The sequence below is a fragment of the Sus scrofa genome, chromosome 11 (assembly GCF_054392235.1).
Source record: "Sus scrofa isolate SSC_HxYL_T2T_F1_AM1 chromosome 11, Sscrofa_HxYL_maternal_Yorkshire_Landrace_v2.0, whole genome shotgun sequence".
Classification (NCBI taxonomy): Eukaryota; Metazoa; Chordata; class Mammalia; order Artiodactyla; family Suidae; genus Sus; species Sus scrofa.
Window position 1 is genome coordinate 86,181,684 of NC_139393.1, and position 19,603 is coordinate 86,201,286.

Here is a 19,603-nt window from a genome sequence, read left to right on the forward strand (position 1 = left end):
CCCCTTTACGGGACCCTGAAAGTCCCCTCCCCACTTGGAGGCATCCATCTGGGGAGGGGTGCAGGTGTCCCTGCACCTGCGTGCCAGGGCCTCACCTTGGAAGCGCTTGGCAGCCGCCTCTCGCAGGGAGAAGAAGATGTCACACATGACAGTGGGGCAGCTCACCCCCGACGCGGTGATGACGCTGAAGACGCGGTCCACGTACTGCCGCAGGTTCTCCTGCAAAGGGGGCACAGTGCTGTCTGCACCCCACCCCCTCCCAGGGCTGCCGCACCCCCGGGGAGTGGCGAGAGCAGGGGCCAGGGCGCTGGGCGCAGCACGGACAGGCTATGCGTCTGGAGAAGGACCAGCCTGCTCTGTCACAGTGGTTCATGCAGACACCCAGAGAGCTGGGGGAGCAGCAGCGTGGCCTCTGCACCCTGCCCCTCATCCCGAGCGCCTGGAGGCAGCACCCACAGGGGTGCCACTTCCTGCAGGCAGGATTTGGTCTCTGCTCTTTAGAAGCAAAGCCTCAGTACGATCCGTGCGAAGAAACCACACGGAAAGACTACCACAGGGACTTGGCTGTTTTACAAGACAGGCGGTGCTGCGGGAGCGGCCAGAAGCGGCCCTGCTTTGGACCCGTGTCTGCAGATGAGGGAGGCCGGTCAGGCTGGGGAGGCTGCCCCCTCCCCAGAGGCTCCTGGTTCCTGGGGGAGGGCGGGGCGCAGAGGAGGTGGCACCTAGCCTGGTGCCTCGGCGCTGCCGGCATCCCGCCCACCCCAGTACTGGGGAGGCACATCCCCACCGGCTCACCATGTTACTCTCCAGACTCTCACCATCCTTCAGCCTCACAGGGTCAATTTCACAGGACTTGTGGCCCTGGCAGATCTGCAAAGAGCGTTTAGGACACAGAGAGCGTGAGCAGCTGCCGGAGCACAGAACCGGGCGCGGCGGGCAGTGGGCCTGGTCCAGAACCAGACGAGGGGGCAGCAGTGTGGCCCAGGCCCGGGAGGCACGCTCACGTGGGACAAGGCTTCATGGTTTAGCAAGGTTTTTACTTAAGTGCTGCTGGGGTTTGGCCTGTGGATCAAACCAGAGCACTTTTCTCAATTTTTTCCATCGCAAAGGGCCTGTTTCTTGTGAAACTGTTCTGGGGAAAGCGCCGCCCACGAGGTGTCCCCGCAGGGTCAGGTAAGGAAGGAGAGCTGTCTTTGCAGGGCGTCTGACCTGAGGTTCAGCAGCAAGGCTGTCTGACCACCTGCCAGGGGGAAGGGGGCCCTGGGAAGATGCCCTTTCCCTCTTGCCTGTCCCTCTGTCACAGTGGAATGATGGCCTTTAGGCACATGTGTTTGAGAAGACGAGGACGGAGGAGCTCTGGGAGGCTGAGGTTCCCTGGGAGGCTCGGGCTCCGCCTCCTGCCCCCCACCCCGGGCCTCCCTCGCGCCCCCGGGGGTGCCCTGCACCTCCTCTATGGTGGGCTTCAGGGTGACGTGCAGGTAGTGCATGCCCGCCAGCTTCATGGTCTCATCGATGCACTTGGACGTAAGCGAGTTTCCTCGGAAAATGGTGTTGGGGTCCCTGGAAATCAGCGGTGGGTAGCGAGGCGTCCAGGGAGCAGTGAGGCCACCCTGACTGGAGTCCCGGCCCTGCCTGTGTAACAAACCACCCCCACCACACCCAAGGGCAACCGGCCGCAGTCACCACGGGTTCCGAGTGGCTCATCTGCTCCTAAGGGCCTGGGGTCAGCACAGGGGGCCAGGCCACCCTTGAGGCCCCTCCAGCAGGGCACGTCGATCTTTCTGAGCCGACAGCACCAGGGGGCCACTCCCAGCAGAACCACACTCCCAGGATGGCCTCAGGCCCCAGGGCAGCGATCTGGCCTCCGAAGTGGGCTTAGAACTGACTCGCAGCCCCAACCGCGGGACCTGAGCTGCCTAGAGGCAATGGGTGCCCCCTCACCCCTTCCCACCAGCGCCTGGGGTTTCCAGGAAAGAGGCACATTTTTCAAACACTGTGTCTCCAGGGAACTCTGACTGTGCAGCTTCTTCCAGGCACCTGCCCCCACCCCCTCCCCAGGTGCAGGACTCACTGAGTCCTCCGGACCTCGGCGCTGGCGATGGCGCTGATGAAGGGCACCACGCGGCCGTAGTGCAGGAGGAGCCTCACCAGCGGGACGGCCGCCTCCTGCTTCTCCCTGCAGACCTCGCCCAGGATGTGGGCTGCGGACGCCGACACGGGCTGAGGAGGACAGGCGTGAAGGAGGAGCGCCCCGGCACCCTCCCACCACAACAGACGTGGCTCTTGTCCAGGCGGGAAAACCTGGGCCTGGGTGGTGGTGGTGGGGGTTCCTGTGCCTTCCCCACCCCGACATCCAGCACCTGGGCGGGTGAGCGGAGGGCCCATGACCTCGGGGTCACAGCAAACCACCTGCAGGTCGTGGGCCCTGCCACCTCTCCTTGCAGGGGTGTCTGGGGGGCCCTCACCCCAGCGAAGGGTCCTGAGCACAAACAGGCCTGAAGGGACTGGGCCACAGGTGGGCAGGGCCGCGTGAGCGAGCGGACACACGGGTACCTCCACGTCCGCCGACTTGAGCAGCAGGTCCCGCAGAGGGCTGTAGTAGTCAGAGCTGAAGACGTGATCCTCCGTGTAAACCACGTTCAGCCGCAGAGACCCCAGGTCCCCCGGTTTCAGGCTCTTGCTGCCGTTGTCTCGGGGCTGAAGGAAGTACCTGATGCGGACACACGGACAAGGCAGCGTGAGGCAGCAGCACCCTGCAGGAGGCCGGCTCCTCCGGCATCTGCCCAGGTCCCTGCACCTGGGCATCCCCACCTGACACTCACAGGGGATCTGCGCAGGGGCGCCCCTCACATAGAACCACAGACTTAGCTGAGGCGGGAGAGTGGGGAGCAATCAGCAGGGTGGGGGCAGGGCGACCTCTGCGGTGGACAAATGCTCCCCGAGGACCGGCCTGGACAAGGGCCGGCACGGCGCAGAGCCAAGGCAGTCACGTGTGCAGTGGGGCTTGGGGGGACGGCATGCTGGCACTGCCGGGTGGGGCAGACCCCAGGCATGGCCATGAGCGGTGTTCCTGCCTGGACACCCTTTCTCTTCTGTCCTATCCAGGGGGGCCCTGCAGGGACCAAACACTCTGAGCTCAAGGGTCAGGCGCCTGGGGTGCAACGGGGTCAGAGCTGAATCTGGCTGAGGTGGGGCCTCCGGGGGACCTGGGGCAGGAATTCCCAGTTTCCTGGTGTTGGGACACCCCCGGAGGCACAACCTAAATTCACCCTCCCGGAGCCAAGGGTGCAAGGCTCTGGTGTCTGGCAAGGTGTGTGGTGGGACCTGCCCCTTCCCCCTAGCCCATGTCCGTTAGAGAGGACATGGGAGTGACACCCCAGTCAGTGGCCGGAGTGTCCAAGTCTGCTCTCTGCTCCCTGTGGTGTGATGTGACCTGTGGACTCTGCTGAAAGGGAGATGGGGAGCAAGGCCCTGGTCTCCCGGACACGGAGGAGGCAGCCGAGGCCCGGCAGGTGGCCGTGAGCAGCTCTGCTGAAGCCCGCAGGTCCGCAAGCCACCCCAGGGCCCATCCGGGCAGCTGAAGCCATCCTTAGGGCGGGCTGCTGTGGGTCCGCCCCGTGGCCCAGCCACGCATGCCCTTACCAGGCTTCGTAGGGGCTGGACTGCCGCAGCACCTTCAGCGGGACCCTCAGCTCTCCCAGAAACTCGTCCCCGAACTTCAAGTTGCTGGCGTTCCAGAGGTCCACCCTGGAAATGGTGTCGATGGGGCTCTTAGGGAATGGCCAGGAGGCCAGTTCCCTCTCCCCAGAGCACGTGGAGGCCCCCCTGGGCCTTCGGTCCACACCAAGCAGTGGGCAATCCAGGAGGTCAGGCCCTTTCCTGGAAGAAGCTCCCCCTGGCCTTGTGCTGGCGGCCAGGGGCTGAAGGGCCACGACACACAGAGTCCAGTTGGCAGCCATGCCCCCACCCCTGGGGGGCCTGGGGGGAGCAGGACTGTGGCCCCCGGAGGCGGGGTGCCCTCAGTGTGCAAGGCCCAAGGCAGAGGAGCGAGGGGACAGGCCTCCTCACCTGCACCAGGTCCCTGCCACCTGCCAGTGTGGTCCCAGCCTGTAGGCCCTGGGGGCAACCACAGCAGTCACCACCATGGGCCATAGCAGCACCCATGCCTCTCGTCACCCTTTCCTTTGGATGGGACTCACTATTCTCTCTGATTTGGGGACTGTACTGTGGGACAGAGGCCCGGCGCCCCCCCTTGTGAACCAGCAACCATCACCACAGCCCCAGTCAGGACCATGCTGGGGGCCGGGGCCCAGTCCTGGCAGAGGCAGCAGCCTCCTTTCCCTGAAGGTCAGGGCTGCCCTGCAGAAATCGCACGCGTGGGCGGGGAGGGAAGCACGCAGGCAGAGCATTTTGAAATCAAAGATTTTAACTAATTGGAAACATTCAAAACTGGGCTCAAACCGAGTCTGTGTGTGGATGCCACCGTCTCTTAGGGAGGGTCCCACAAGGGGAGGAAACAGCCCTGCCCCCATGGCCGGTCACTGCTCAGAGGCCAGGTCGAGGGAGGAACCCAGAGCTGCCCCCGAATGAACCTGGAACCTCAGTCACGTGGGAAACCCTGATCCACAGAAAAACTGCTTTTAAATGACATCAAATCCGGAGAACCTGTGAGTGGGGCCAGTCACACCTAACTGCCCACCCCAGCCCCGGGCTTATGATTTGTGTCCCGACACCAGGCGGCACTGCGGCTGGGGGCTCCTCCCCAGGAGCCGGTGGAGGAGGGTGACGGGGCTGGGTGGTGGCCAGCGCCACCCCGAGGGGCTCGCAGCCTCCGCCCTTCTCCCCAGAAGACCCTGCAGTCTGACCTTTCAGCCCCACCGCCACTTCCAACATCCTTGTGTTAGAGGAACCAAGCCAAGCGACGTTCCTTTCTCTATCTGTTCCCGATTTGCAAACACAAAGAGCAAGCAGGAGAGGGAGGGGAGGCTGCAGCCGCCGGCAGGAATCTGGACCACACGCCGACGGCCGCTCACCGGATCTCAAGCTTGTCCACGTCCTCCTCCTCAAAGTCGAAGTGGGACTTGCGGCTGTAGCTGCAGGGCCTGGTCACCTGGGGGCAGAGGGAGAGGGTAAGGCCTCCACCGCCCTGCCTGCCTGCTCATTTCCTGGGGGCCCAGCTGGAGGCCCCGGAGGGCAGAGTGGCCACACAGGCTTCCCTGTCTTGAGTCTCTTAAAGACCATCTCCCCCCGACAGTGGCAAGGACGTCCTGCAGCAGAGACGGCTCTTCACCCAGGGCCTCCCTCCGGAAGCGGGGGTTCGGCCTCCAACCCTTCCCACAGCTGCCCAGCAAGGCTCTGGACTGGCCCGCTCCTCCCAGCCTCCCTGCACGTCCACACAGGCTCCTGCCGCTGCCACTCCACGCGTGCCAGGCCCCCATTCCCCAGACGCCACCACCAGGCAGCCCTGCCCGAGGCCTGGCGGAAGGCGGCCTGTGCTCTCTCTGCTCTAGGAGCGCGGTGTCACGGTCGCCACAGCCAGGGCACCTGGCTCCTGCTCCCTGTGCTGGGCAGCCGCCCATGGAGACGAGGGGAGGCCTCCCGTGCTCGTCCACGCTGGCCCTGGGTGCCAGGGAGCCTTGTGGTGGGAATGCCAGCCTTAGCGTCACCGAGAAGCCCCAAACCAGCTGCTTGCTGTTCTGCTCTGGTCTCGGCTTAGGTGCTGTCCTCCAGTTCGCATCCTGAGAGGCAGTCGGAAGGCACGTCCTCTCTACCCCAAATCCTATCTCCAGTGAAACACGCCTCCCTCCACTGCCCAGGGAAGCCTGGGCACAGCAGGCAAAACGCAAAAGCCCAAACCAGGCAAACCACCCCCCACCCCCCAAAGTCTTGATAATTTGAAAGTATTAATTTGTCAGCATTCAACTCAAAACTGGATCGTGCTGAAAATGCAGCAAATGGCCTTTCTTCCCAAGGAAGGAAGGGAAGTTCCTGGGAAATTGGGCTCCGGAGTGGGAGGGGTTCTGTGTGTGGAGAGGTCCCCCGGGAACCGTGAGAGCACGTGACTGGGACTTCGGTTCCAGATTTTGCCAAAGACACAACCGCGTTCATGTCACGGAAACACCAACCTCGAAGTAAAACACTTCGTCGAACTGGGGGTTGTTGGTCTTCTTTTTCACCTTTGTTTTCTTTGCTTCTGACCTGTAATCAGGGAGGAGGGAGCAGGATAGAAAAGGGCACCGCTGATGCCGAATCTCTCGGCCTAGGACAGGCCTCCTGCTCACGAGAAACACACGGCCGCTAGCAGTGCTGCTGTCTCCAAGCCCAGAGGGCATGCAAACTGGGGACCTTTACCGAGCCCCAAATGCCCAGTGCGAAGGCTTTGTAAAAAGGGCTTTCTTTTTCCAAAGCAACTGGAGGCGATACAGGGAACAAAGGGACATGAGGCCGCACCCCCGCTTCCAGAGGAATCCCACCACCTTCCAGGCTGCAGCCAGACTTGCCTGCATGGTCCTGCCAGCGTCACTGTGGCGTAGGGGTCACACTGCCCATTCACGATGGGGAGGCCCTGGCACTCCAGGATGCTAAGGAGAGAAGCAGAGGGTCAGAAAGGGACATGAAGCCCAGGGTGTCTCTCCAGGCCACCCTGGGGTCCAAGAGGGCAGCTGCGTCAACAGCTCAGGGCCAAGAGCCTCGAGTCCCTGCAAAGTGCTGATCACCAACTGCCCGGGGGTTCTGCAGTGGCCAGCAGTCAGCAAACACCCGGGAGCAAAGGCAAGCGTGCCTGCCTTCGGGAGAAAGGAAAAGCAGCCTCGGTTGAGGAGGACATGTTTCTGGTGTCAGCTGAAAAAAACGCACAACCTAAAGCGGGAGAATTATGCTTTATTAGCTGGACACTCTGAGGATTGCTCTGAAGAGGAGGAGGAGGAACAGGACATGCAGGAATTTTTACAACCAAAACCCTGTACTTGGAACCTCAGAACGATTCCTATTAACCAGGACGACCAGCATCCTCAAGCGGATGACACAAGCACTCTTCTGCGTATGGGCAGATGCAAGAGACCGGGCTTGCGTTCCGTCAGTGTGACGCCTCGCTGTCAGGGCCAGCACCCTGCTTTCTCCTCCTGAGTCTGCTCAGGGCTCCCTGAGGGCTTGATGGCTGCTACGTCCTTTGTTGACAGAATTTTTGTCCACTCTGGTGATGCTTCTTCACTTCCTAGGAGCTCCGGAGAGATTTGCCAGCCTGTGGTTTACCTCCCGTAGCCCTGCCAGGGGGCAACTGCGGTTACTCACCGGCTGGCGGGAGCGCTCAGAGCCGCAGCCTCTGCACGGCCTTCAAAACCCCTCTTGGTGCGAGATGCACTCAGGCTTCACACCGACCCCGCTTGTAGGCCCAGGGCCACCAACTGGCTCCTGGCTCCCTGGGCTCTGGGACACCAGCTCTTAGTCCACCCTTGTCACTACTCCATCACCCGTCACATTGGCTACTATCCCTGGACTGTCCTTTCTCCTGCTTCTGGCCGGTGTCAACAGAGGCTGGTCACTGTGCACTTCACGTTGTTGGTGAACAGACTCTGGGCTCCTCTGCAAAGGACAGAACCGCTGGGCCTTGTGCTCTCAGTGGTCTGGGGTCTTCTATTTGAGGAGCAATTCTTGTTTGCAAAGTCAGGGAGGCCAGCGGCCCTGTCTGGGGACAGTTTGGCCTGGAGTCTATGCAGAGTCCAAGGGCAGGCAGGCTCTCCCCTGGGACCCCCAGCTCTGTGGCTCCTTCACCCCACAGCCCCTCGCTCGCCTGGCCATGAGGGGCTCCACCCTGCAGGTTCGTGCAGGTCCGGGGAGCACCATGAAACCCTCTCCCTGCCAGAGCGCTCCCAGCTCCAATCTCTGGGTCTCCAGGCTCTCCTGGGGCACCTGCTGGAGGAAGGCTGGCACCTGGGGTGCATCGTCTGCTCCCCCACATGGGATCCAAGGGCCCTCAGCCCCCACGACTTAGTCCTTGTGTAGGGGGGAGGGAATCTGGTCCCACTGGCCCGCCCTGGCCAGGAGCACAGCCCCAACCTCATGCTCTGATTTGGGGGATCCGAGGGCGCCACTTTTCTTGCCATCGGAGGTTGGGAGACCACGGCTCCACTCGCTCCTGTGCACACTGGGCGGCCCAGCCAGTGCTGACCCCGCGACGCCTGTCTGGCCATGTGCTCCTCCTCGGAGGGGCGGCCCTGGTCCTCTCCTCCCTCCACCTCTGCTGCCTTGTCTGTCGCCCCATCAGACAAGGCCGGGCCCGCTGTCGACTTCAGCTGGCGTCTTCAACTCCTGACTGCACTCTTCCTGGAGTGTTGCTGTGTCTCTCCCTGCTCCCAACCTGGTCTCAGGTCATCTTCCTTGGTGAACTGACTCATCCCTGACTAGTGCCTGCCGAGCTCTCACGTCGCAGGCACTTTTCCGGGGACAGGCCAGGAGCCCAGAGCCAGATGGGAGCTGGTGTGCAGGGTTCACATCCAAGAAGCTCCGGGCGGCTGGGGCCCAGCAGCCCGTGGGGTAACACACAGGAGGAGCACACTAGGTGTGACCAGAGAGTACACGGTGACCCCCAGGTGAATGGGGGTGCTGGGGGGCTGCAGGGCAAGCCCTCTCTCAGGCGTCAGGGCGGTGAGGGCCTCAGAGGCAGCAGCCCGAGGCTGGGACAAAGGCTGGGTGCCAGGCAAATGCATTTCCATCCCTTCGGGATGCCAACGGTCTGAATGAGATAGCGGTTTTCTCGGCAGTGGCTTGGACGGTGCCGGTAGAGCTGCTGAGTCTCAGAGAAGTGCGGCAGCTGCCCATCCAACGTCACTTTCCGTCCTTGCAGAGCAACGTGGGGGGGTGGTACCCTAACTGAAAACAAAGCCTGGCACCGGCCGCAGACACGCAAAGGTGTCTCGGAGGACGATGGGTGCAAAGGGCCCAACGGGAAGGCAGGCGGTGTGGCCCATCCCTGCCCCCCCAACTGCGGGTGTCGCTTCACCAGCCCCACAGCTCTGGGGATCAGAGGGCAGCTGCACCAGCCGGGAGCCCCCGGGCGGCCTGGGACACATCCAGCCCTGGAAAATGTACGTCCGCACACAGTGCACTTGTCCGAGCTGAGCTTCTGCAACTCGCAGGGATGTTACAGGGGAAGGAAGGACACTCTGAAACATACTAAGTGGCTAAAGCAGTTGGCTGACCTGGAATCTAACTGCTGGACCTACGATGCCTGCGTGCCCTCTAATGCGTGCAGGTTCCGCTCCACCTGACGCCCAAATCCTGGTCTTGTGGCACGCTGCAGGGACTTCCGCCCCCACGCCTCCCTCCTCCCCTGATGCGGCACATGCCAGCCCCCCCGCCCCAGTAACCAGGTGCCGCTAAGGTTACAAACTGGCCTGACACAGAGGATGGATGGACGTGGAAGGGAGCCGCCCCCAGTGACAAGGGTGCCAGGATTCGCTGTCAGAAACTGGCTCTTCCTGAGCCGAGGGTCCAAGGAGGAGCAGGATCCCCACCAGCCCAATGAGGTGGGAGCCCTGATGCCCACTGGTCGGGGGAGGGGCATTTGGAAGGTCCACTCAGCGTTCCAGGCCATGAACAGGTAGGCACGGGTGCTCACGGCCTGCTATCAAGGACTGGTCCTATCCATGTAGAGAAGGGACCCAGGTCAGAGGGAAAAGGCAGGCACCTGTCTGGCCAGGATGCCTGACTCATGCTCAGGTGAGGGTCCCACACATCCTGCCCTGGAGCTGGCAGAGGATGGAGGGGACAGTGGGGATGGAGGGGATGGTGGGATGTAGGGAAGGTGGGGATGGCAGGGATGGGAGGGGTTGGAGGGGACAGTGGGGATGGTGGGGCAGGTGGCTGTGACATTGCTGGAAGGTTCTGCCCTGATAACCCAGCCTCCATTTCAGAGTGCTGCCCTATGGTCACCCAGGCAGGACTACTGTTGCCCCAACAAGCAGGGCACACCCGCCTCCATCACACAGAGGCGGGGCTGGACGGCAGCTCTCAGGATGGGGCCCTGGCCCACAGCTCCTGTGTTCACCCCTGCTCTTCCCTCTGCCCAGCCTGGTCCATGCCTCCCCACCAACGCCTGCTTTCTTGCCTAGAAGGGTCATGTTAAACAGCCATAAGTCTCTTTTTAAACAAGGGATAAACCTGTAAGAAAGAAAACAGCGGACCGTCCCCTCACTGCTGTAGGGTCTGAGAGCACAGCTGCTGTCTTAAAAGAAAGGGCCCAGCAAAGGCGCAGAGGACAAGCTCGCGGAGCTCATCGCCCTGGTTGCAGAAGAGGAAACCACACCCTTTGGAGGCCACGCCCCTCACGTGTCCCACGCGTGCCCTGCATGTTCTATGGCGACCTCCCTGCAGCCTGAACTCACCCGGCGCTGCAGTCAGCCAGCGGGCGATGAGTGGGGTGGGCTGAGCTGTGGGCACCCGGGGCCCCTGAGACAGTGGATGGGGGACCCTCCTCGCCTCCTCCCCAGGCCTCCTGTGAGCGCAAGCTGGGGTCTCTTGGGCCCCCACCTCCAGCAGGCAGACCCCTCCTGCCCCTCACCGGGCAGGAACCACGGACTCTCCAAACACCTGTGGGCTCTGGGGGGCAGGGTCACTGTCTGCCCACTGCCCGCGGGTCTCGCTGCGGGGCAGCCGCCTGGTGGACCCTGATCACGCGCGTGAGGTCTCTGTGTCTGGAACCTCGGTGTCCAGCTCCCTCCGGACCCCCTGAGGGTCGAGAGCCCCGCCATGAGGTACGGAGACGCTCACACACACACTTTCACACCTGCATTCACACACACACAGACACACCTGCACACACAGGCACACTGCATACAGACACGTGCACACACACAGGCACACACGTGAACACCCAGGCGCAGTGACACGTACACACACATGTACACACAGACACATTTACACTGCACACACATGTATACTCAGGCACAGACACGTGCACACACGTGTATACACATGCACACACAGGCTCACGTGCATGCTGACATGTGCACAACTCACATGCACACAGTGCAAGCTCACAGTGCACACACGCACACAGACATGTGCACACTCACCAAGCATTACAGGGTAGAAGGAGCTCTGGATTCGGGGTCAGAGACCTGAAGTCAGACCCAGCTCTGCCCCAGCCAGGGGCACCCCCTCACTGTTTTCCCGTGAGTGACGCCGGGGGTGTCCCCAGTGCCTCTGCCTAAGCACTGCACTGAATGACCTCGGCTCTCTGCAAAGGCAGACACATCCCCCCAGGGTGAGATCTGTGTTACTGGCGAGGCCACGTCATCTGGGGGAACCTCCAAGTCTGGAATTCTGAGTCATTGCTTTCAAAACACAAGCCGCCCTGCTCCCTGGGGGTCAGACGCACACTCTCGGGCAGACGGGCTGCAGGGACACCCCATGTCTTACCGCGCGGCCAGCTTGTGGCAGACGACGCCCGAGTCGGTGATGACCTCACTCAGCCTCAGCTCCAGGTGGACTTTGCCCTGAAAGGCACAAGCAGAGGGTCAGGGTGGTCACGCACAGGGGGGCTCACAGTCTACCATCGCCTGGCCTTGAGCGGCGGCCGCTGTGTCCCTCCACCTCCCTTAGATGCCAGGGGCTTAAAGGTCCCGCTCTGCTGACGGCAGGTGCTGCTTCAGAAGAAAGAAGGCAAATGGCACAAGGAAAAGGGCTCGAGGAGCAGTGACCCAAGGTGTCTGATGTCCACTTTGGGCCTCGGGCGGGCGTGGGCAGCTCTGCCCCAACATCTTGGTGCTTCTGTGTCTGTGCTGAGTCTGGACTGGAGGCCAGACCCGCAGCCCTGCTCTTCAGGAGGAAAGTGATGCTCGCAGGCGCTCCAGGGAGGGAGCGGCAGAGCAGTGTGTTTGTGTGTGTGTGTGTGTGTCGGGGGGGGGGGGTGCCCAGGTCACTGTCATGGACACAAAGAGAAGGAGAGGGAAGTAGAGCTCCCCAAAAGTCTGAGGAGGCGGCGTGGTGCACATGTCTCCGTAAATTAAACTTTCATTCGAAACGGAGCCCAAACTAGAAGCTGGGCTTCCTCTCCTGGGGCGGCGTTTTCTTGCAGAGGCAGCAGGTGGCGGCAGACCCGTGAGTTAAACTGGGGCCACCTGGGAAGACAGTACAGGACACACGACAAACACAGGTGGCAGAGAGGGCGCCTCCACAACAGCCCGGGGCCTTCGGCTCGGCTCAGGGCTCCTCATCTCACATGTGGGCGGCCTCACCTCCCGCACAAACAACCTTGCCACATACACCAACACTCAGGGGACCGAGGGACACACCCTGTGCCCGGGGCAGGCAGGAAGTGGTTTCCCGGCTCAGCCTCCTCACGATCACTCGGCCTTGGGGGAGCTCCACCCCTCGGCCACAGACACAGCTGCTCCTTTGGCCCCAACAGGACCCCCTCCAGGGAGAGAGTCATAGGCCCACCCTGGCTGAGGCAGGGTCGCCCACCTCCCACAGGGCCTGGAACCTGTGCCCACAGAGGGTCGAGCTGCATCTTGCATGTGAACCACCAGCCCAGGCAAGACGTATTAGGACTTAGACAAGAGCCCTCGCATTTACGTTGGTCTATGAGATAAAACCTTAGGACAGAGCACCGAAAATGCTGATTTTATCATCTTCCCCAGTCTTAACTAAAGAGTGAAGTTTAAAAAAGCAACTGGACTGAACAGTATCACCAGCCCACACGGAACATCCATGGAACCGACCAACCTGGGCCCTAAACACACAATAGCAATTCTAAGAAAACAAAAATCATGTCACAGTGCCTCTCAGACCACAGGGGAAACTAAACGAGAAATCAGTGACAGAAAGAGCTAGAAAGTCCCCAAATACACCAAACTTAAACAACACACTTTCAAATAATAAGCCAAAGAAGAAGTCTCAGGAGAAACAGAAAAACACTTTGAATTCATTTGTTTTCATAAGTGAAAATAAAACATCCAAATTTGTGGGATGCAGCAAAAGAATGCCTAGAGGGAAATTTAAAGCAGTGAATGCATGTATTGGAAAAGAAGGCCTAAAACCCAATAATCTAAGCTTCCACCTTAGGACTCTAGAAGAAGAAGGGCAAACTAAATTCAAAGTAAGCAGAAGAAAAGAAATAAAAATAAGTAGAGCAGAAATCAATGAAACTGAACATAGGAAATCAATAGAGAAAACAAACCAACCAAATCTGTTATTTTGAAAAGATCAATAAAATTGATAAATGTGTAGTCACCCTAGGAAGAAAGAGAAGACGCAAATTGCTAAAAACGGAAATGAAAGCAGAGCCATCACTCCTGAGCTCATGAAACCACCTGTGGGTCTGATGGTGGAGGCAGGTCACTGCCCACCTGTCAGACCAGCAGGATCCACTGCACAGGGCCACCCCCACGTAAGCCGCGGGTGTCAGGGAATAATAAGGTGCCAATGGCAGTAAATGCACCTCGAGAGGCCAACCTTGCGGGTGGGAGCACATGGGTTCTTGGTACTTTCCATTCAACTCTTCTGCATAGAACTGCTCGACAAGAAGTTTATTAATTAAGAGAGAAGACAGCACCAGTGGCTCCTGTGCATTTTCACAGGAAGGGGTTGGTGCCTGGCCTGCAGAGGGGCTGCACGTGGCCAGAGGCGTGCTTGCGGCAGTAGAACGAGCCCTCGCTGTCCTGTGCTCCTTCTGCGAGAGGTCAGCGCAGAGCAAACCTGGGGCCGAGGAGACTGAGCACTGGCCCTGTGCGTGCGCTCACAGACACACAGACACCCCACCCTCACCCCAGCAGGAGCTGAGACCATTGAGAGGGCAGACAGCCTGAAGGCCGCCAAGAGAAGCACAGGGTCCCTGGAGGGCACGGGGAGGCCACAGATCTCCTCTCCTCCCGGAACTCCCATGCCTTAGGAAGACCAGGGCCTTGGAAGTGGATGGCTGTGGACACAGAGGACACACCCAGGGCATCGGCTGTGAGGCTGGAGTTCCCATCCCGCTAGGGGGTGAATGGGCTGCACTTCGCTGTGGCAGCTCGACTGTCTTCACCCCTTTGGGAACTTGTGTTGCAACAGCACAAAGCAAGGCTCGAGGCTGCAGCGACCTCGGGGGAGTCGGAGGGCTGGGAGGCTCAGGGAGGGGCCCTTGGGGACGTGAGCGTGCATTTTGGCCACCGCTGCCCAGCAGGGACTGTGGTCCTGGAGGGGCCCAGCCTGGGCCCGGGAAGGAAGAGAGCATCTGGTCCTTTTCAACAACGTGATGAGCAGACCTTCCAAACCTCAGCTCCAGAGGGGCTTCCATCTTCCTCCTCCCCCGGTTCAGTGACTCACTGGTCTCCTTGGCCCTGGTTTTGCGATGCTTCCTTGGCCTGCTAAGCGATGGCTGGGGAAGCCATGCGCGTCCACTGTCCTTCTGTAACCGAGACACGACCTTTCGGAATGACGCGTGGCTGCAGGGACAACACCCACCTGCCCCTTTAAAGGCCGCTGCTGCGTGGCAGCCTGACAACTCGGTGTGGAAACTGAGCAGCTGTCGACCACACAGTCACCCTCCATCTGAAGCAGCGACGGCACCACCGTGTGTAAATCGGGGGTCAGTACCCTCGTCACAGGGACAGACCATGAACCACCCGAAATGCACAGGCTGCACAGTGAACACGCGTCTGTGTTGACAAGGCTGTGATGACCCAGTGGCTCCAGATCTGGATAGTGGTGGCTACACAGCCACACGCGTGAGACACGGCACAGCACGTGCACACATGACTGGTGAGGCCTGAATGGGGTCGGTGACCTGAAGTCCCCAAAAGGGATGTCACCATGGGGTCAGCAAAGGGACACAGCCTTGCTCCCCACTTTCCCCAAAACAGATGTCACCGTGGGGGCCCAGTGAGGGGACATGACCTTGCTCCCCATTTTTAGTCTTCGAGGGTAACCAAGAGCACACATCACTCCCTGAGCAGAATTTCCATGACTTCCAGTAAATCTGGAACCATTTCAAAATCAAAAGTTAAATTTTTTTTTTTAAAGGCAAGAAAAAGGAAAAGCTACACCTGCCAACAAAACCAAACTTCCATCTGGGGACTAAACAGCAGGCAGACATGTGGAGATACCGTTCATTGTGGCCACGGGCAGCTCGCTGCAGGACAACAGTGGTGGGGCAGCTGGTGTGACCCAGTTACAAAGCACGTCTCTCAGCACAGGCAGCGGAAACGTCTGCCTAAAGGGGAGCTTTGCAGGTCCCTATTTCCCCCGATGTCACCAGCCGTCACTGTCAGGACACTGCTCTTGCACTTGGGGGTCTGCTCTCAGTTCTGAGTAAGTACAGCCGCACGCGTGGCCCCAATGGAGTTAACTCAGCGTGAAGCTACGCTCACTGTGTGCCAGCCACTCAGCGCCTCAATGAGACCCTCTGGCTGTCTCTTCGCCGAAGTTTGGGGGTCAACCCCGGTGGCCACCAGCAGCCTCAGCAGCAGAAACCGAGCCTCTGTTGGCAGGTTCTGAGCTCGGCCCAAGGCCGAGGGTCCACGAGAAGCCCAGTGGATACATGGCCCAGCCAGGCTTCCAGACACAGGCCCGGGAGGCAGCCCAGCCAGGCTTCCAGACACAGGGCCGGGAGGCCAGGAGGCTTCGGGAGGGGGCCATTCGGGATTCTGTCTGTGACGCCACCCTACTGTTTGCAAGACCTCGCCTTACAGAGGGCCAGGGTCACAAACTGGCTGAACTCGGAGCAGGCCTGGCCTGGCCTGAAATTCTGGACGTGGGCACGGGCTCAGGACAGGCCTGACTGGAAACACAAGCCAGGGTCAGTAGGGAAGAGCAGATGCGGGCGGCCCTCCCAAGGCCTCTCCTAGACCCTGGTCCTGGGAGTGCCTTCCCCTGGCCAAGGGGTCACTCCCCCAACACACGGTCGGGAGCTCGGATGGTGCTCCGTCACTCTGGACACCGCCTTCTGCCCCAGCCGCGCTGCTGAGGCCACAGCCTCGTCTTTTCCCCCTCATTCGCCCATTACCTCAAACTGTGTTATATTCTTCATCGTACATTTTTCAAGCTGCAGGACAAAGTCTGACAAAAACCAACGGGACAAACAAAGCTAACAAGCTCGGGAGGTCACACAGGAGGGCAGCTGCCGATCCCCGTCAGGACCAGAACACGGCGCCTGTTTCTTTGGGCACGACCAGCTCTCTCCCCCGCTGAGGCCTCACCTGCACCTCGGAGTCTGCGTCCACGTGCTGCAGCTGGAACCACGTGTCCCTGTTGTGGTACTTCTGCAGGTCCTCCTTCTGAATGGCCACCTTGCCTAGAATGTCAACGCAGAGGAGACACGGTCACGAGGGGCCAAGCCTCCGACCCAGCGAGTCTGCGAGCAGAGTTGCTCCACCGTCGCCCCGGTCATTTCAGACGGGAAAACGCGGAACAGATGATCAGGTAAACTGACCGGTCACTTCCCAGGCGTCCACAGCCTCCTCCCTCATTGCCCAGGCCACTCAGGCCCTGGGGAGCGTGGGGGGTGGGGAGGGGGCTGAGCAGGTGCCCAAGACCCTGACGGCCGTGCCGCAGAGCTGGACAGGTGAGTCTGCTGGGAGGGCTTTGCCACAGATTCCATGGAAACACGTGTGCTTGTATGAGCTGCAGCTTTGGGTTCATGTGTGCGCACACCCAGCTTGCAGGGAGTGTGTGCACGTGTGCATGTGTGCGTGGAGGCAGCTTACACGTGTGTGTGGGGGGCGTGCACATGAGGGCAGCTTACATGGTGTGTGGGGGGGCAGCCTGCATGATATGTGTGTGCGCGTGTTTGTGCGTGCGCAGGCAGCTTACACAGTGTGTGGTATGTGTGCACACGTGTTCCCCTCGAGCCTGTGGGTGCAGCTGGAATGGGTGATTAGCCCTGTCTGGGTCTGTGAATCAGTGTCTCTCAAGGAGTGAGCACAGGCCGTAGAAACGCTGGAGAGTTTTCTAAATTCAGGTTCCCGCCCACCCCCCACCCCAGATGAGAAGACAAGCTTCGTTTTCACTAGAGAACTTCTGTGAGTCCCAGAGTTTGAGGACACCCTCTCTAGACAGTTCTGCATTCCTGACACAGGCTTGGTACTTGGGAACCAGAATTTCAGTGAAAATACACATGTAAATGTACATTAGCTGGTGTAGACTTAGAGTATTTAAACACACATACACAACCATCATGCACTGTTACTCACTCACCGTATTTATTCCAAACAGGGACTTGGGCAGTTAGCAAGCGCAGGCCCATGGCTTGGGAAGACAGAGGGCACTGGACTTCCTGGCCCCACAGCCCAGTGGCCTCGAGCACAGGGACCACACTGTCCTGTGCCCGGCCACGTAAGCACCCGGGGTTTACATGCATGTGCACGTGATACACACACACAGACACGTAACGTCTTACATACATTACAAATCACATACAGAAAAGGAGTGACAGGGACAACATGGAAGTAAGATTTTCTAAGTTTGAATGCTTTCTTTCTGCACCCGGGACACACACAGCCTCATCGAGGCCCTTGGTCCAACTGCCCAAGATGAAGCTTTGAGTCCCTGAGGCCCGTTTCGCCCCAGCGTCATCTGCTGCTTGGGACGCCTCGCCAGGCCCTGTCTCCATTCTGCGGAGCCCCGAGCTGGCCAACCAGCCCTGCTGGCCCACGTCAGAGTTCTCTTCTCAAGAGAAGACATCTATTTCAGTTTCCGTGCAAGCCTGTGCAGCGCCAGCTGGACGGGAGGCTCCGGCAGCCCCACAGGAGGCCCGACCCTCTCCCAGCGGGTGCATGATCTCCCGCCAGCCCCTCACCCCCATCCTGTCCTGCGCCGTCCTGGGGGGCAGGCCACAGATGCCCCCCATCCCCCCATGGTTCCAGGCTGCTCGCCTCCCCGCTGCGGCTCTGCCTCCCTGCCTCTCTCCCATGGCTGCTTCTTCCCCAAACGCCCAGTCCTCTGAGGTCCTCTTGCAAAGCCACTTTCTCTTAGCTGTCCCCAGGGGTCTGCAGGGCCCAGACTTTTGCTCCCAAAGCCTCACTTCTGCTCCCAAGCCTCTGCAGTGGCCCAGCCCAGCTCCATCCGTTCATCAGCGAGAGATTTAAGGAAAAGGACGCTTGCTCGCTCTGCAGGGCCCACACTTCTGCTCCCAAGCCTCGCTGCGGCCCAGCCCAGCTCCATCCGTTCATCAGCGAGAGATTTAAGGAAAAGGACGCTTGCTCTCTGGGCCTAAGAGAGCTCAGTATATGCTCCCCCCACACGCGGTGGGCGTCTGCGCTGCAGGCAAGTGAGAAGTGACAGGTGAGAGAAGGATAGATGTGCCCCCAGGGCTGCCTCCAGAGAGGCCAGGTGGGCTGGGCCGTGAGGAAGCCCAAGACCCCCTCGCCGTTACTCTCCTACTGTCGCTGCCTCAGGGACAGAAAGCCCTCTCCTTGTCCTGTCCTTTCTGAGAACGTGCCATCCCCCTGCTAAGGCCCTGTGGGCCCACCTGTCACCAGTCCTGAGTTACTAGTCGCTGAGGCTTCTCTCTGCCAACTGGGCTGCAGGGTTCAAAGTGTGCTTCTCTTTTGTTAATCTGCCTTCTGTCTAACTCCGCAGCCCCTGCACTGCCCAGAGCACCCAGGCGACCGGGAACCAGACTCCCTCCTTCACACCTTGGACTCCAGACTGCAGGCGATGCTGTCCCCGGTGCTGGGACCGAAGGCGGCTCCGTTCAGCCACTGTCGCCTGCCTTCACCCTCCACCTCCCCGCCTGCTGCCACCCAGCGTCCCAGCACATCCACCTCGGCCCCCACGCTCACCCCCAGCCTGTCACACCGCCTTGGCAGAGGCCCGCTGGCGGTTCAAGGCCAGCCTTCCGTCCACAGCACTCAGGGCACTCACAGGTCAAAGCATTGCCCGCCCAACCTCGTTGGCTCGGCTCTGGCCACGCAGAACCATCTGGGGCCAAATCCTGCCTGGCCACAGGCCTTCTGGGGCATTTAGGCCATGGCCCTCAGGCAGCGGGTGGAGCGCAAGCAAGGGGGCAGCAGAGGGCAGAAAAACACGGGGGCACAGGCCCCGGAAAGCGGGTGCGCCACAGAAACTCAGAGAACCGGAGTGCAAGCCACGTGGAATTTCCTCCAACCAGCATCGAGTTACGAGGACAGGACGCCCCCCGGCCCCCCGCGACTCCCCCCAACTTCTGGTCTTGGGGGCATCAGCCCGAGGCCCTGACAGGGTCCCCCCACCTCCGACCACGCCCAGCGCGCCGTCACTGGGCAGCCCCAGGGACGAGCCCCTCCTGTGCGCGTGGCTCCTGCACAACCGCATTCTTTCCCCAGATGGGAACAGGATTTTGAGCCTTGCGGGAATAAAGCCACAAGAAATAGAAACTTCTCAGAACTGAATTGGGCAACATATTTCACTGAAAAGGGATCGAGAAATCTTCAGACTCTGTGATTAGCTCAGCTGGATAGAAGGATTACATTCGTAGCCTGAAATTTTAAGGAACTCCAATGTTTTTATGAGCTTTTATTGGAATAGGGAGGAGTCATGTACTTTATGCTCAGATGACTCCTAGGCCTTACTCATCATTACTACTTTTTATTTTTGGAAGTACTTAAAATAATTTTAAGTAGGTAATACAGGAACATAGAACAGA

General features: G+C 60.1%; 1 protein-coding gene across 6 annotated transcripts in view; it reads right to left on the bottom strand.

Moving 5' to 3' along the window:
• RASA3 (RAS p21 protein activator 3) overlaps positions 1 to 19,603 on the bottom strand; it is a 76,909-nt gene that overhangs the window by 10,940 nt on the left and 46,366 nt on the right. For 5 of the 6 annotated variants that reach the window (XR_014820011.1, XR_014820010.1, XR_014820013.1 and 2 more), the window contains exons 4-14: positions 16,179 to 16,273; positions 11,419 to 11,495; positions 6,501 to 6,581; positions 6,126 to 6,198; positions 5,034 to 5,110; positions 3,643 to 3,747; positions 2,554 to 2,710; positions 2,072 to 2,220; positions 1,446 to 1,560; positions 796 to 870; positions 96 to 219 (exon numbers count right to left, since the gene is read on the bottom strand). Coding sequence is in view for 2 of the 6 variants with exons in the window: in XM_003131110.6 (XP_003131158.2) it covers positions 96 to 219; positions 796 to 870; positions 1,446 to 1,560; positions 2,072 to 2,220; positions 2,554 to 2,710; positions 3,643 to 3,747; positions 5,034 to 5,110; positions 6,126 to 6,198; positions 6,501 to 6,581; positions 11,419 to 11,495; positions 16,179 to 16,273 (1,128 nt within the window). In the remaining 4 variants the exon portion in view is untranslated. Of the gene's footprint in view, positions 1 to 95; positions 220 to 795; positions 871 to 1,445; positions 1,561 to 2,071; positions 2,221 to 2,553; positions 2,711 to 3,642; positions 3,748 to 5,033; positions 5,111 to 6,125; positions 6,271 to 6,423; positions 6,582 to 11,418; positions 11,496 to 16,178; positions 16,274 to 19,603 lie in introns of all 6 variants that reach the window. The other variant, XM_084982419.1, reaches the window with a different exon arrangement.